The 16,594-nt window shown below is 49.1% G+C and overlaps 1 protein-coding gene across 1 annotated transcript in view; it reads right to left on the bottom strand.

Moving 5' to 3' along the window:
* AK8 (adenylate kinase 8) overlaps positions 1-16,594 on the bottom strand; it is an 89,891-nt gene that overhangs the window by 35,775 nt on the left and 37,522 nt on the right. The window contains exons 6-10 of the mRNA XM_044439988.1: positions 16,302-16,383; positions 14,840-14,911; positions 14,251-14,451; positions 9,169-9,300; positions 8,221-8,310 (exon numbers count right to left, since the gene is read on the bottom strand). Of these exons, the coding sequence (XP_044295923.1) occupies positions 8,221-8,310; positions 9,169-9,300; positions 14,251-14,451; positions 14,840-14,911; positions 16,302-16,383 (577 nt within the window). The remainder of the gene's footprint in view (positions 1-8,220; positions 8,311-9,168; positions 9,301-14,250; positions 14,452-14,839; positions 14,912-16,301; positions 16,384-16,594) is intronic.

The following is a 16,594-nucleotide window of genomic DNA, read 5'->3' as shown; positions in this document are numbered from 1 at the left end:
CCAGGTGCTTTGGATGTCAACTCCCATCTGCCCCAGTCAGCATGGCCAATAGCCAGACACATTTCTACATCATGCTAAGCAACTCTGTGAATTAGACACAGCAGGCTGGCTGTGGCTGAACAACACAGTGCGCTCAACGGATGGTCAGGCATACCATGGGTGGTCCCCCCGCCTTCCCCCTCGGTCCTCCGGGTGGCTCCAGCACACCCCCAGTGCCCTTCCTGACACTGTCTGCCTTGTCTCCCCCTTCCCACACCAATTGCTACTCTGTTTTGTGCTCTGCCTTTGGGGGGGGGGGCTTTCTTCCTCACAGCTGCAAAAAAGCAAATCAGGGTTCCGCTCTTTCCATCCCCTGAAAATGACACAACTACGCTCATGTTTTCTTTCTACAAACTACTCTGACACGCTTTCGGAAGGGTGTGCTTCTGGATCACTGATATGAGCAGTCCTTCCTGGTCAACGTCCTTGTCTGATTCAACTGCCAAAGAGAGCAGCAAAGGGGAGTAGGTAACTGAGAAAGAATATGGGCTAATTTGGGCACCGTGGACAGGAACCAGTTGCTAAATTGCCCACTGAAATGCACTGATAAAGAGGAGAAGATGGCAAAAGGAGAAACACAAGCAGAGGGGAGGGACAGTATCTCCCCTTAGCAAGGTGATGCTCTTTATTTTAAGGGCTGAAGCAACTGTTCTCAGTGCACTCCACCTTGTCAACACATCCCTGACTCTCCAGCTACTCCAGGAAAAGCAGAAATCAACTTCCCACCACCTTTTCATGGCCCCTTTCCAATGAGTTACTGTCAATCACTAACAGGTCTTGAAAAAGAAAAAGAACCGAAACCAAACCAAACCCCCAGAAATATGCAGAAATGAAATGGCTGGAAAGTCAATGGAGGGAAAATTTGCACACCAACAGTAATGAAGGACTTGTTGTAAATAACATGGCAGCCTAAAGAACTTCTGTGCTCAGAAATGCATCACTGTAAGCCAGGGCCAGTCAGTTTCTGACCAAGTCAGAAACTCAGACATATTGTTGGGTTGCTAAGACAACAAACCAGTCCAGTTTCACTATGAGAAGATGGAGCTTTCTCTTGGCTACCTGCAGGGATGCTCGATTGGCTTCTTAGCCGTGGGTGTAAACACGGGTTACTGAGTATCAGTGTTTACTGTCTCTGGCTGTGATTGAGGTATAAGTACAGAGGCAAGGGCAGATGGGAGTAACATACACACACACACCTGAATCTGCCTGTGAAATGAACAAAATGCTTCCTGTTTCTGAAAGAGGGAAGTCCAAGCAAAATTGCTGGTATGGCTTCATTTTTATGGTGATGAGGGAGGGGCCCTCGATAATCAGATAACTGGAGGAGTTGGGGCGCTATTTGCATATGGCTCTATGGAGTTTGTTGTCTGGAGCTGGGGCTTAATGGTAAGGCTTGTGGGGGAAATAATGGACGAATTCCCCCCCACACACACACAAACACTGAAAGAATATTTGTGAAAAGAAAGCCAGGCTGCTGTGATTTTACTAGTTCCTCACAATAATGTGAGGGGGGTGGGGGTCAGAATCCATGGCCTTCTCCAACCTGGTGCTGTCCAGGTGTGTCAGACAAGACCTCCCATCACCCCGAGTCAGCCTGGCTAGGGTGCCTTCCCCATGGTTCTCCCCATTTCCTGGGAAGGATGAGTGATCACCAGATTGGCAAAGGCTGTTCTGCGCAGCTAGGAGCTGGTTCAGTTCCCAGCGGTTGGTGCTACCAGGGGCAGAGGTCACAGTGGCACCTTTGCGGGGGGGGGGGGGTGTTCAGCACCACGGACAGCTCCTACAAAGCTCCGAGCGGCGCCTGCAGTCCGTAGCCTCGTGACACCTGCCTAGAAGGCGCAACTGTCCACCTCTGCCCCCTTTCACTGTCATTGGGTGGGAAAGCAGCTTCCATGGTCCTGCCTGCCAGCTGCCGTCACTTGCATTAAAAATAAAAATAATAATCAGGGTTCCCTTGAAAATAAGGTGTTCACCAACTAAGCTGGGATGCCTTTTTACTTGGATTAAAGGGGTTTCCTTATTAACTGGGTTGCTGATTAAATGTTGCAGCCTTACATGTAAGTGGATGGTTTGAACTTGCTTCTTGAGAAAAATGCAGCCGTCCCCTGAGATGCTCTGGTCGGAGGAGAACTGCTTTCCACCCGTTTGTAGAAGAGAGGAAATTCTGGAAGCAGCGGCTTCTCACAGCCCTGCAAGCCTGCTCAAAATTCCCTCTTCTGCACGAAGTCATGGGGAGCATCATGAGAAGGGATGGGGGTGAATTAAATATAAAGTCCAAAAAGAGCCACATGAAGGGGAAAAAAAAGAATTTCTCCATTCCGTAAACCCACAAAACTAAGTAAACGCCCTGTCATACATGGCTAACTGGCTGTACCAAGTCAGAAGCTGGTAAATTTTCTCAGCTTCTACTTAAAGATTAGCACCTAACATATCTGGATAAGATCATCAGTAAGAGAAAAAAAGAGAAACAAGGACAGCGATCCGGAAAAGTCAACGTTGTTCTTCTGGGCCTCAACATTTATGACCAGTCTGGGGGTGAAGGTAGCTCTCACTTCTTTGCAACAAAGAAAATCAGCAATCCCAGGCAAAAACTGGCAAAAGTTTTGACTGGAGAGAGTGGGGAGGAATCACTGCAGAGCTACTTCAAAAGCTTTCTTAAACAAGTTGAGGGCTCCTTTTAAAATGTATATGCAAAATGATGATTTAAATATATAAACAGCCGGCCAATTTCTCAACTAAGGCTTAGCGCATGGGTGTGATGGAGAGGAGGACCATCCAGTGTGTGAATCAACAGGATTTCTACCAAAAGAGAAAAATAATGTGTTTATTAGTTCCTATTTGTGCACCAGATGCGCAATGCGCACAGAAAGAAAGAAAGAAAGAAAGAAAGAAAGAAAGAAAGAAAGAAAGAAAGAAAGAAAGAAAGAAAGAAAGAAAAGAAAGAAAGAAAGAAAGAAAGGGAAAATGTAGAGGGATCTTTTCCACCATCACCACCTCACCCCCCATAATAAAAAGCAAAAGTAGCACTGCAGGGCCCCTACAGCTTGTGAAAAATTAAACTCGACGGATTCAAACTGTCCTATTTCCACATCAAACGAGAAGACGCACTGAGCTCTTCCCAACTTATCTTCAAACGCCCAGCACCCTAGAAAGTTTCTTGAAAAAAAAACCAGGGGGGGGGGAGAGAAAGAAAAATGAGAGACAGGAAAAGGAGAAAGTCTCCAGTTCCCCCAAGTGCTGTGCCCGTTACCGTAGCCGCTGTCTCTCTCCCTCTTCTAATTATACCCCTGTGAGTTTATTAATCAACTTGTAAATTATTTAGAGAGTCATGCGCTGTCTTCAGCTAGTACAAACACACGGCATGAGAAGACTGGCTGGAAAAACCAGTGGAGATCCCCCAAAGGATCTCTCCCTCTCTCTCTCTATCTGCAATGTTCAGCCAGCTTGCGGCTGGCTGTTTTGGGTTTTGTTTTTTAAGGAAAAAAATAAGAAATAAAACCAGCTTACCTCCTCAGATAGAAAGATTTACCTAGCCTTTCAACTCAGACATTCTTTGCAAGTTATGGATTTTTCCTCTCCACCACCCTCCGTCTGCCCAAATAAGAGGGAGAGAAAGTGGTTCTATTGTTAAATCTTTAGCTGGTTCTTTTAGAGAGGAGAATGTTAATTTCACTGTCTGTATAGATGAGCTGCGATCCTGGCCACTGTGGGATCTAATCTCGCAGAAGCCATGCCTAATGGAAAATAATAAAAGCCACTTGAAAAAAGATACCCCAATTTTAGAAAAAATAAGGCAAAGTTATGCCACTCCAAGAAAGACTTTTCTTGTTAGTAATAGCACAAATTAAGAGATTCCCAAATTCCCACTGCACTCCCCCTCCCCCAGCCAACCAGACAAGAGGAGGCTGCTGGGACATCATTCAAATGTTACTACTTTATAAATAGAGGGTGGGCATAACTCCGACGTGGCGGGTTCGTTTCTGGCTTTGCTGGGCTAGCAGGCAGGAGCCACTCTATTTTCCTTGCAGTTTTTTCCGTTTCAGTGTAAAAAGCCTCGGCAAAGAGGAAGCAAAACAAGAGCGGAGCCATGCCTTGCCTTGCCTTGCCTTTGCCTCCGCTCACAAAATAACGGCTTGCTCTAAAGGCACATTCTTTTGCAAGGTGCCCCTGAACCTCTGGCCGCCTTCAGCCAGTGCAGTGGGGGTCGTGCAAGGTAAGTTACCTGACGGCTGATGCACCGCAGGCCATTTGCCTTGCGCATTCATTGCGCTCAGCCTCACCTGTCCTTGCTTGAGGTTGGGGGTGGACTTGGCTGCACCAGTGCAAGAGGGATTGTAGTTCAAAAGCCAAGTAAAGGAGCAACTGGAAAGCTCACCTAGCAATAGATGCTGAGGCCCCGGGTCCCAGCTTCATGGTTCGGGCCAAGCTCGTGGCAATCCAAGCAAGAAAGATCTTGGGATTGTCATGAACTGCCTTGTGAAAAGGTCAACCCCATGTGCAGCAGCTGCTGTGCTAGGCGTGATGAGACTGAAATTAAAGCTGCCGAGATACTGTACATAGTCTGGTCACTGCACCTAAAAAAGATATTGTGTGATAGGAAAAGATCCGGAAAAGGAGAACCAAGGTGGTTGAGCAAAGCCCTTACCAGGAAAAGGGGCAATGTCTGGAAATATTTTGCTTGGAATAAAAGGCGAGTAAGTGGAGATATGAGAAGGTGCACAGAATACCCAAGGTGTGGAAAAGGGAGGGAGGGAGGGATAGGCTTTTGTCTCTCTCTCATCATACTAAGACCCAGGATCATCCCATGAAGTGGGCTGAAGAGGTTCGGGACAGATCAAAGAAAGTCCTGAGTTAAACTGTGGAATTCTCTTCCACAAGACTGAGTGATGGCCAGCAACTTAGAAGGCTGTGAAAAGGAATGGACCGATTCATGGAGAAGACTCCTGCGGGCAAACTCCAGGATCGGAGGAAGTGTGCCTCTGCACTCCAGCTGCTGGGGAACATGGGCTGGAGGGTACTGTTGCACTCCTACCCGGCTTGTGGGTTTCCCATGGGCAGCACGCTGGCTCCCTGTGAAGAGAATGCCAGACTATCCGGCAGGGCTCTTCTTATGGGAGCAGGAAAACTGAACCAATGGCTGGGTTGGGGTTGAGGACCCCATAGGTCCTCTCTGGCTGGAGTTCCTTGGGCAGACCAGTGCAGGCGCCAAAGGCCAGCATAGTCGGGCTCCTGCTGTGGGTCCACATCCCTGCGGGGGTCCACTGCTGCAAACCCCTGGGGAAGCTCCGCCTGTTCCCCACTGCCACCTGCTGGATCGAGTGCCTCTTGCTGAGATCCAGCCAACGGTGGTAGTGAGAAGAAGGTGCAGAAGATGCCACAGCCCATTTGTTCACTGGCCCTGTGCTTGCCAAGCAAGCAAGAGGCTACTGTGCTGAGGGAGAAGGGGAGGAGCAAGAGCCACTGGGAAAACGGTGGTGGGAACAGAGACCCACTGCAGGAGCGGGCCCAGTCAGGGGGGCTTGCTCAAGGGCCCTCAAAAACTTTGACCCAGTCTTGGCCTTGGTAGCGCTGGCACAGGGGATGGTGCCGGGTCTCATCTCTGGCATGAAACCGCCAGTGCAGTAGCACTGGCTGCACCTTTCTGAGGACCTTCAAGGCCTTCTGTGAAACCAGCAAGAACCCCCCTCCCATCTCACAAAACACTTCACCTTCTGCTCAACGTGAGCAGCCTGCCTGCAGCTCCCATACTTCCCAGCCTGCTTGGCCGATGGCTGTTGAAGGGCCAATGGCCATGCCAGCTAGGAATTATGGGAGATGCAGTCCGACGCATCTAAAGAGCACATGGCTTGGGAAAACTGAGCTTGAGAAACAAGGCTGTGTGGTTCCCTCTGCCAACCGGAGGCTATTTATTTATTTAATTTATTGAACTCCCCTGAAAACAGATTTATCAGGGTGTTTAACAGTTTAAAACCTAATAATAAAAATGATGCATATGAAACCCCTACAAGGGAAGAATCAACAGAATAAAGCCAATAAACGTGCCGTAAAAGATCATGACCCAGTTCCAGCATCACAATAACCCAGAATTCTTATTTCTTCTTTAAGTTCTGGCCTATTGCCCAGAGCAGACATACCTAGCATGTTGCCTATTGTGAGCAGGAACAATAGTCGTTTGCCAAGACGCATGAACAAGGAACTCTAGCACTTCAGTTCCCTAACAAATCAGTGAAGTAACTAGCTTGTGGGGGCCAAAACAGGCCAGACTGCTCTGCGCATTGCAGGAAATGACCCAAAACATTCCTGTGCTGCTCAGTGGGAATGACTGCCATGAAGCAGCACGCTCGCTTGTTCGTGCTGACCCCGGGTTAAAAAAAACTCCTGCACAGTCATTTCGCTTAAACCAGGCCAATTCCGGGGATCAAGGGTAAAACCACACCGCAGTAACTAAAATAATAAAATGGAAAAAATGCAATATATTTGAAAAACCTAGCAGCAAAGGAACATCTTCGACTGATGGTGGATAGAGAGCCATATCAGCGTCAGGCTGGAGGAGCATTCCAGAGCTAGTGGGGCCACCACCGGAAAAGCCCTACTCCTTGTTGCCGCCCTCTGCCAAGCAGGCTGGCCTATGGATGACCTTCTCTATGGCAGCTAGGGCAGCAAGCAAAATCTGAGAGACAGAGAGAGCTCTAATGAAGAAGGAATGGCAGAAAGAGCCTCGAATTCAGGTGAACTTACTTCCAAGTAAGCCTGCATGACAAACAGGATTGTTTCTCCACCACCACCCCTCAGAAGTAGTCAATACCATTTCATTTTCCCCAAGGCCTTTTGCGAGCCCACTAATGAATTCTTGTTAGTGTTTACTCATGCAAATTCATTCTTTGTTATCCCTTGGAGAGAAGGATTAGTGAAATTATCGGACTTATTATTTTCTGCTCTTGCAATACAAATATTGGCATGCCTTTTTCTGGAAGTTATGCCTCACTTAAGCTACATAGCCACGCAAATGCAAAAAAAGCCATGGAAAATTTATAGGTAACGTGGGTGGGGTATGGTGTCACTTCTGGGAGTGTTCTCAGAATTTGTCGCAATAATGTTTACCGAAACCCACCCTTTCTAACTCAGAATCCTAATTAAAAGAGCTAGTGTGCCAGTGTTTCTTTTTAGCAGCAGCTAAAACTTAACTTGATCTGCCCTTTTAATATCCCTATCTGATCCAGAACTGGAAGTTTGCCTTTTTTTGGCTTTCCTTCTTCCCTGGTTGCCTCTTTGCACGGGAGAGCCAAATGAGGTGCCTGCAGGTGCTACAGCACCTGCAACCCCTCCTTTGAGCCCCCGTTTCTCCTGACAACAGTGATGGTGACAACACAGTGCTTGGAGAGCTGGACTGGGACTGGAGAGATCCAGGTTTGATGCTGGGATTGAAAAGCTGAAAGAGCAGAATGGTTGGTGAATGGGTTTGGCTTCCTAGGTAATAGCCAAAATGGTCTAAGGTCAGAGGTTGCTGAGGGCAGCAGAAAGCAACCAGGGCAATTCCATTCTAAGTGTGTCTACCCAAAGGTATGTGGGCCCTGCTTCCTCACAAGAATACATGGAATTGCACTGTTAACATTTGCGTTAGCTTCTGCTGGGGAGCCCGGGAGTTACTGTTATTATTATCATCATTATCCTGCCTGTCCTCCAATATTGGGAACAGAGTCTTTTCTGTCTAAATATGCACAGGGTTGTATCCTTAATTATGTCACTGATAGTTAAGGGAAGGCATGGAGGGGCACAGGTGAGGCTGAGAGACAGAGATTTGGCACTGCCCCCTCCATTCTGTTGTGGGGCAGCATCCCCCAGGGGAACGGTGTGAACATACACCCCCCTCCAAGGGCCATACAGGTGCTCCGTGCCGAGGGGTTTCAGAACGTACGGCCTTACTCAGATGGAGCAGGACTCGACTCCAACAGTGGTGTGCATTCACTCGCAGCCTTCCCAGAACGGGACTACGGGCCATCCCCACCCGTGCAACATTGCCTGTGTGTGCTAGGAGTACCAGGAAAGCAAGCCAGCCACGTGTGGGTGCAACCTCAGGTGTGAACACAGCATGAGGATCCCTCCAAAGCCCCCATAAACCTGGAGGGCATTTCAGCCCCCGGATCTGCACCCACTGCCTGGGAAGTAAGGAACGCGACCTACCTGGCCTTCCATTGTCGAAGTATGGCTTAATGAGTTCCCCGAGTTTTGTCTCGTCGGCTACAGCTTCCTTTAGCAGTTGCCCGCAGCAAACTGAGAGGAAGGAGGAAACAAAAAGATGCCAGGTTAATTTTTAAAAAGAAAGCAAGAGATAAAAAGGGAGAAGAGGCAAAGTGTGCGGGGGGGGGGCGGGGGGACGGGATGGCAAAGAATCCACAGACTGGAAACGGTCACTGAATGAGCTAAAAAGAACAGGGCTCAAGATGTTTTCTCCATCTCTCTTTCTCTCAGCCTAACCAAGCAAAAGCAGGAAGGCATATGGAATAAAAGGGAATACATTTGACAGAGAGAGAGGAATATGGGATGGAAATCATATGTCAAGGGAGAGTCGATGGGCTCCTCACTGGTTACAAACTTATGAATGCCAAAGGAAGCTACAGCGTCCACGTTCTTCTGCCAGAGGTCCAGGGTTCTCCTGGCTTGCTCACATGGCACATTATCTTAAAAGATTACTGAATGACTGTGTCAGCATGCTGATGATCCCTGAATGGATGCAAAAGCTCCTCCAGTCCTGCCCCTCATCTGAAGTCCAGCTATCTGTCTGTATCCAAATGCTGCTCACTTCTCCCATCCAGGAAATGCATACAGAGCAGGGCGGGGGGGCATGGAGGATGCATTGCCTGGGGGACCACAGATCCATGGATCCAGTACTGCAATGGACAGTAGAGGACTCGCAGCTGCCAATCTGAAGGGTCTGCAAACATAAGGTAATTATGCATAGCACTGCATAATTTCAAAGCAAACTTGAAATTATGTTGGTCCAAGATCTAAGTTTTGGTGGCTTACTGGCTTTAGTCCCAAGTCTGTGGTTGGCATCATGGGGACAACCAGGAAAGGCAGCCTAGGATGAATAAACAAGAGAGGAAGGAGAAACATTTACTGAAGACGAACCATTGATGACTCCATATTTCTGCACCAGTAACGCTGCCTGCAGACTTTTCCCAGAGCCGGGGGGACCACAGAGGAGAATACGAGGTGAAAATGGAGCAGGTGTCCAAGGCGGAAATTGGACATGGGTCAGAACTAAGAGAGAGAGAAGTGGCAGGAGGTTAAACTGTCGAAATCTAAGTACAGATTTATATCCCCACTTAAGGCCTGTTGTATCAGACCCCATGTAGACATACAGGCTACAAAGCAAGCAAAGTTAGTGGCCAGGAAGCACACAGAAATTAAACACATGTCACGATACATCTGAGTCATAACTGGTCCAGAAGATGAATCAACATCCACCCACCTTTCTCCTCTGATTTGTGCCATGTCATCTTTCGCATGCCGTACAATAAAAGGATACCAGCTGCAACTGCATGCAAAGTTACCTGGAAATAACTCCCCTGAAATCAGTACGACTCTGCCTTTGTCATATGGCATTTCAACTCCCCACTGCCTACTATGTTTGGGGTTTGGTTTGGCTTTTGTTCTATTTGGGAATTTCACTAATATGGCACAAAGTTCAGTTAGATCCTAATAAATGAGGTGGTGGAATCAAAACCCAGCATGTTCAAGTTGTTCTATTCTAGTAGGCAGAAAATTCTCATTTAAACAGCCCATGGTGTTACTGTTATTCAGACAAGTTTTTCCCAGATGAGCTGATCTGTTCTTGGCCACTGTAAATGTTGCAATTTGTTCAACTAGCTGCTGTTTTTATTGTTTTTAAGGATAATGTTTATTCTGCCCTTTTTAATGTGGGGTTTGCTGCTATTTTGCACTATATCTGATTTTTAAAGGCTTTCAGCCACCTTGGCACCACTTGTAGAAAGGTGCAATATTTAATGAACAATAAATAACAAATATTTGTGTTGAGGCAGAGTCAACTTCTAGTATAACCACTATCATCACCACCACCACCACCATCACTACTATTATGATTTTCGCCAAAGAGGTGTTGAATTGATGGTGAAAGTTCAAGAGCAAAGAGACCAGAGAGTGATTTTGGAAGCCTCCTTGGAAACAAACACTGTGGATTGGCCAAACGCCTCCCAAACCATTCCTGTATGGCAGCCTCAAATGTGCGGGACTACATTTACCATCACCCTCAGCCAAATTCTGCCTGCGTGCAGGAGTTGTAGTCCGATGCATCTGGAAGGCACCTGGTTGGAGGAGTCTCCCCAACTACAATACAACCCATTTCATATTTTTACGCTACATTGGAGTCGCTGCCAATCAGTATTCATTTCCTTCCTTCCTTCCTCTTTCCAAGAACGAATTCAGGCTGAAATCCCAACCTTCTCGGGGGCCTTGGGAACCAATGTCGGTGCTCCATGGCCCACGGAGCCCAAAAGCCTGCAGGCAGGATCACAGCTGTACCTCCAGCCCTTCGCACTGTTGCTGACTTAACTTGGCTTGAGGATGACCAAAAGGCTTGAGGATGATCATGCGTTAGGATGACCAAAAGGTCTTTTCAAAAGAAATGGGGCTGATCAGGAAATGAAGGGATCCTGTGGAGGTGGTGGAACATGTTTGGTAGTGCTGACTCCAGTTTTGAAGGCTCTAGGGCAAGGCCCCTGCTGTGGGCCCCCTCACTCAGCGGGTCCTCCTTCTTTCTCGCTGCCATGGTCCCCGGCTGCTCTTCCTCGTCATGGCTGTCCTTTGCTTCCTTGACATACACGATCCAGCGTCAGCAGGCACTGGCTGCAGCGAGGGCCCTTGGGAGACACCCCATCAGGCCTGACCTTCACGCCCACCCTGGTGGCCGGATGGAGCTGGCGGCTTAGTGAAACTGCAGCAAGGTGGCAGGAAGGTTCAGGAAGCTTTGTTTAAAGGAAACAGGCATGGGCTTGTGTGAGTCCCCGGGGCAGAGGACCCTGGAAAGGGGCCTTCTGTACTTCATCCTTCACTGCCGGCGGAGGTCCACTGGTATTTCCTGGTTTAACCTCCGTTCCCCACAAAGCCAGAAGCCGGCCTTGCTCACAGCAGAAAATGATCTATTTGCACATAATTTATCCCCAAATAAATATCAGCTAACCAGAGACAGCACTAAGCTGTTCCTCCCAGCCCAAGCATATCCACAGCACAAACATAACAGGCCAACCAGCCTGCTTACAAATGATGCTTAATTTGCAGTAAATAACCAAGTTAATTAGGAGTAATGATCCCCCAGACAGTCTCCACATCTAATTATTCTTTTAAAAAAATGCTGGCTGGTTGATGCATCCACTAAGAAAAAAAGGGAGAGACAGAGGGAGAGCGATCTAGAGAGGGGTTTTTTTTCCGTTCCAATTTTCAATTTATCTCACCACATTATTAATTAATAATAATTAATATTCAGCCTGCACACATATATTTACAATTCAAGGCATGAATTGTTTATGAATGATGATGTGAACTTTTAAATTTAATTAAGTAATTTAGAGGTAATTAATTTGTAAATTCCAAATATAAACTTCCAACTTGTTTACCTTAAAGTGCAGTGCTTGTAATTAGAGGCAGGCCTTTTTCGAAATGCAAAATAGATCCAAGCCATATATATCAGACCCAACAGCAGATTGTTAGGAAAGGGGCTATTTTAAAAAAAGGAGGAGGCAAACAAAAAGCGTGCCTTAGAGTCATTGATTCCTGCCTTTTCCCTATGAAGAGCCCAAATGAAAGAGGTGATTGAAATACAAAGTTAAGACAGCGAACCAAAGCAAACTGGGGAGCGTCATGTACAAGTACAGCAAGACGTGCCTTAAAAAACGAGATTAGGGTTCATTTAGGCATGGCATTCCACTCCATCACACTCCTTTTGAGGAAGTTTAAGGACTCTTTCCCATAAAGAAAGAACGCCCATGCCGGCATGTCCGTTTCGTTCTGGCTTCTTGGACTGGCTTCCAGGGAGACAAAGCCCAAGGAAAGGGCTATTACAGAAGCCATAGTGTCAGATGTCACATTGAGCATAAAAGTCATTGTCTTGGAAAAAAGAGCTGAAAGACTAATAATTATTATTAGTTTATGCCTATTCTGCCTATCCCCAGGGTCAAAATCTCTGGAATTTGGCAGGATAGGAGATGGGGATGGAGACAGAGACGAGATTCTCATGCAAGTGTGTCCAGTAGGTGGTGATGCACTGTCTGTTAGAGGGCAGACACACGACAAGGGGCTGATCCTCTTCCAGCCAAGGGCAGAGGGCTACTCATAGAAACATAGAAACAGAGTGAGTCAAAAGGGGCATCCCAAGCCATCTAGTCTGACCTCCGGCACCAGCCGGCTCCGCTCACAACATGCCCACCATGTGGACGTCCAGCCTATCCTTGAACACCCGCACCGATGGGGCCTCAACCACCTCCCAGGGAAGCCCATTCCACACCCTCGGGGTCCTAACTGGCAGAAAGTGCTTCCAGGTACCTAAATGGAACCTTGGCTCCCTGAGCTTGGCTCCGTTGGAGCGCGTTCTGCCTTCCTCTGCAGGGGAGAACAGGTCTCAGCCCACCTCCGTGTGACACCCCCTCACATACCTGCATGTCACCAACAGATCCCCTCTGAGTCTCCTCTTCTCCAGGCTGAAGAGACCCAGTTCCCTCAGTCCCGCCTCATACGGCATCCCCTGCAAACCGGCCACCAACCTTGTGGCCCTACACTGCACTGACTCCAACCTGGCTATATCCTTTCTGTAATGAGGGGCCCAAAACTGAGCACAATGCTCCAGCTGCGGGCGCACCAGAGTCATGTAGAGTGGTAGTAATACCTCTCTCGCTCTAGAAGCCACGCTTCTGGCTATGCAACCAAGGGTGGCGTTCGCCCTCTTGGCCACCGCATCACACGGCTGGCTCATGTTCAGCCTGCAGTCAACCAGCACCCCAAGGTCCCTTTCACAAGTGCTGCTTTCCAGCCACTTGTCCCCTAACCTGTACTTATGACGCTTATTCCTATGCCCCAAGGGCAAGACCTTGCCCTTATCCACACTGAACGCCATCCTGTTGTCTCCTGCCCACTTCCATAGTCCGTCCAGATCCTTTTGGATCCGGAGTACCTGCTCCTCAGTTGTGGAGTTGTACTCGGGGGCAACATGCACGTGGTGACCAGGGCAGAGGCAAAAGGGGTGGCTGGATCTTACTTAAAGCTCTTCCTGCCATGAGCCATCGCCAGCTCGGAGGCTTTGAGGGTCTTGGGGCAATGCACCCCACATGGGGCCCCTCTCTCAGAGGGCCCACCTGCTAACTGCCATTGTCACCAGCTGCTCCTGCTCCTCAACCTTTCTCGCACCCGTTCCGCCACTCGGTTGCTTGGGAGCAGCAGCCCCACAGAACAGGTCAGCTATGGCACCTCCTTCCTGCCACCACCACTGTCTGAGTCAGAACAAGAGGCAGGGATCAGGCAGGCTGCAAGGGGAAGACAAGAAGCAGCTGAAAGGGGGGCTTGCCACAGGGACCCTGCTGCCTTTGAAACCTGCCAGCCAGCCAGCCAGCCAGCCAGCCAGGATGCCTCAGGAGAGCCTGTTCAAACTCTCAGACCGGGGAAAGCACTACATAAAAGTCAGGAGGCAGCCAAGGGATATGCAGCTGGGGACCTGGAGTGGGGCTACCTGGTGGAGGGCCATGTTTGGCTCCTGGTCTGAAGTTCTGCACCCCACCCTAGAAGACTTCTAGTTAGCTGGGGCCATGGAGTCAATACTGGGCTCAGACCACACAAGAACCCACATTCAAGGGTTGAGCATGGGTTGACACTGAATTGTAGGTTGTTGCTGAAAATGCAGATTTCTTGTTGGGTTGTGAACTGTGGATTGTTCACCATGGTTTGTTATCTTAGCTGGGTTCGGACAGCACAATAGCGAACATGCCAGCAGCAACCCATGGTTCAATGACAACTCACAGTGAATATTGAGAGTTATCACAATGTCTGAACCCAGTCAATGCTTTCTTAGCTCCTCGCTTTTCCCAATGACCAGACTTCACACTAAATGAGGCAAATGAATGTTCAAATCTACTCCTTTCCCAGAGGGGCCTGCGCCCAAGCCCGGCACCAGCCACGGATCCCAAGGGCTGTACATGTGCTTCCTACCTTGTGAGAAGACATCTGCACATGGCTGGTCAGCGTTGACCAGTTTCATGACTTTCCCAAAGGACTGGAGAATTCCAGGGTAATTTTGGTGGTATTTCAGCAGCCTCCTCGATGTCGCCACTTCAGAGATGTCTGGAGGCACCTCCAAATTCAGGCACACAGACTCGTCGGATGGCCAGTCGAACGTCGTATGGTATACCTCTAGGAAGCAGTCAGAACAGAAAGGCCCGTTTGAATAATGCCCTGGTCAGCAAGACTCGGAACCACTTGCAAGACGAGCCTGAGCCACAGAGGCAGACTCTCCCAGGGCCACTGAGCACAGCGGGAAGCGCAGCAGTGGAAGCAAGCACAGAGAGGGGCTGCCTTCTGTCCCTGCACTGCCAGAGCAGCCAGCCCCAGCCTGGCACCCTCCCGAGGCACTGGGCTACAACTGACAGGGAGTGCGGGAAGCAGCAGGTACAGTTGCTCCAGAGCCCTTCCCTGTCCCCACCACTGCTGGGAAGGCCATTTAGAACACAGGAGGGGGAAGGCACAAGAGTCAGAAGAGCACCGAAGGATCGGTGGCCGAGAAAACAAAAGCACGCCTCACCTCCAGTAACAACGTCCACGCGTTTCCCAAGGTTCCTCTCAATCAGCACCATGTCGGGAGCGTGAAGCACGACTGGCAAAGCAAAAGGAAAAAGATCAGCGCTGCCATTTACGAATTTGCCCCGCCTTCTTTCTTCTCAGGAGTAACCCAAGCCATCTTCCAGTGTCTTCCTCCTCTCCATTTTATCCTTACAGCAGCCCTCTGGGAGTAGGTCATGGGACCAGCAGGCTTCAGGGAGGAGTGGGGTCTAGAGCCCAGATCTCCCAAGTTCCAGTCTAACAATTGAACCATGCGTTGCTCAGGCGCTGCTGCCGAGTTCAGGATTCCACAGCCCAGGAGCAGGATGGGAGCCGGATGAGTGCCCAGAGACTGTTTTACTCCTGTAGCAAAGGCCACGGAGCCATCTTGAAATCAGTTTAAAATGCAAACTGCAAATACTCAGAGGGTTTGGGAGCATTTTTTAGCTATCAGGCTGGCAAACAATTCTGTTGTTCTCCGGAAGAATCCAGGAATGGGGAAACTGTTGCAAAGCCATGGAAGGAGGAAAGCAGAAAAAGTGGACGAGTGCTTCACAGCAGAAGTAACATACACAGGCATCTAAAGGATATGGAATTATCTAGCTGCACCCCTAGAACAGGCATGGAACTGCCTTTAAAATGTTCCACTACTTTGCACCTTTCCTCGCTTCTCACCCGAGATGCTGCCAGATGCAGCTGAACCTCTTTCAGCCCGAGGGCCAGATTCCATTTTAGAGCAGCTCTCAGGGCCTATTTTATATTTTATATTTTTATTTATTTTATATTGTTAATTTTAATTTTATACTGTTATTTTTTTATTTTATTGTGTTTGTAAGCCGCCCCGAGGCTTCGGCAAGGGGCGGCATAGAAATGTTCTAATAATAATAATAATTCTGGTGGTGGGCAGAGCAGAAGAAGAAGGGGGCTGGGTCGAAAATACCAGCGCATTTTCTCTTTCAGCATTCACCGCCACTGAGTGATCTTCAGGAAAGCCATTTCGGTTTGGAAGTGGTGGGGGAAGCATCCAGGCAGCCGCCAGATGATCAGTGGTGCAGAAAAATGAGGGGCACCAGGTGAGCCTCTCCGGGAAGGGTGTTGCACCGAGGGAGCGCCAGCAGTGGAAAGATGGAGCACCCTGCCTCAGAAGCCACGGCTGGCCCGTGCAGCCCTGCGAGGTCTCTCAGGGCCTCTGACACAAGGGGTTTGGGGCTAGGCAGGCGCAGGCTTCCTGACCCTGGTTCGCTCCCAGGCCCGCCTGCGTCTCTCGCGCCTGCTCCAGGTCCACCCACAGCTCAGCTCTGGCAAGGGGCCCCTTTCTCATCTCATGGCCCTTGCACACCCCCAACCTCACTGTCTGGGGCTTCTCCTTCCCCACAATTCCTCAGAAACAGATTGGAAAGATGTGCTGCTGCTGTTGCGTGAAATCTCATCAGATCCATTCTTACCAACGTGCCTGGGAATGATGCCCATTGCCTGCAAGAGCCGTGTCAGTTCTCGGGTCTCAGGGATGCCTTCCATAACCCAGCCCTGTTGGAATAAGACACGTGACGGTCGGTCAGTTGAATGAAGGGTGCAGCTCAGGCACAGCCATAAAACATGGTGGGACATTTATGGAGGATTGTGCAGGGCAGAGCTGCAGAACCTCTTTTAATCCACAGGCCTGATTTCATTTTGGAGAAGCTCTTGGAGGTCATATTCCAGTGGTGGGAGGGGCCAAAGACAGAAGGGGTGGAGCCAA

This window comes from Varanus komodoensis, unplaced genomic scaffold (genome assembly GCF_004798865.1).
Source record: "Varanus komodoensis strain SLA01 unplaced genomic scaffold, ASM479886v1 scaffold36, whole genome shotgun sequence".
Classification (NCBI taxonomy): Eukaryota; Metazoa; Chordata; class Lepidosauria; order Squamata; family Varanidae; genus Varanus; species Varanus komodoensis.
This window is presented reverse-complemented; position numbering and strand designations above follow the sequence as displayed.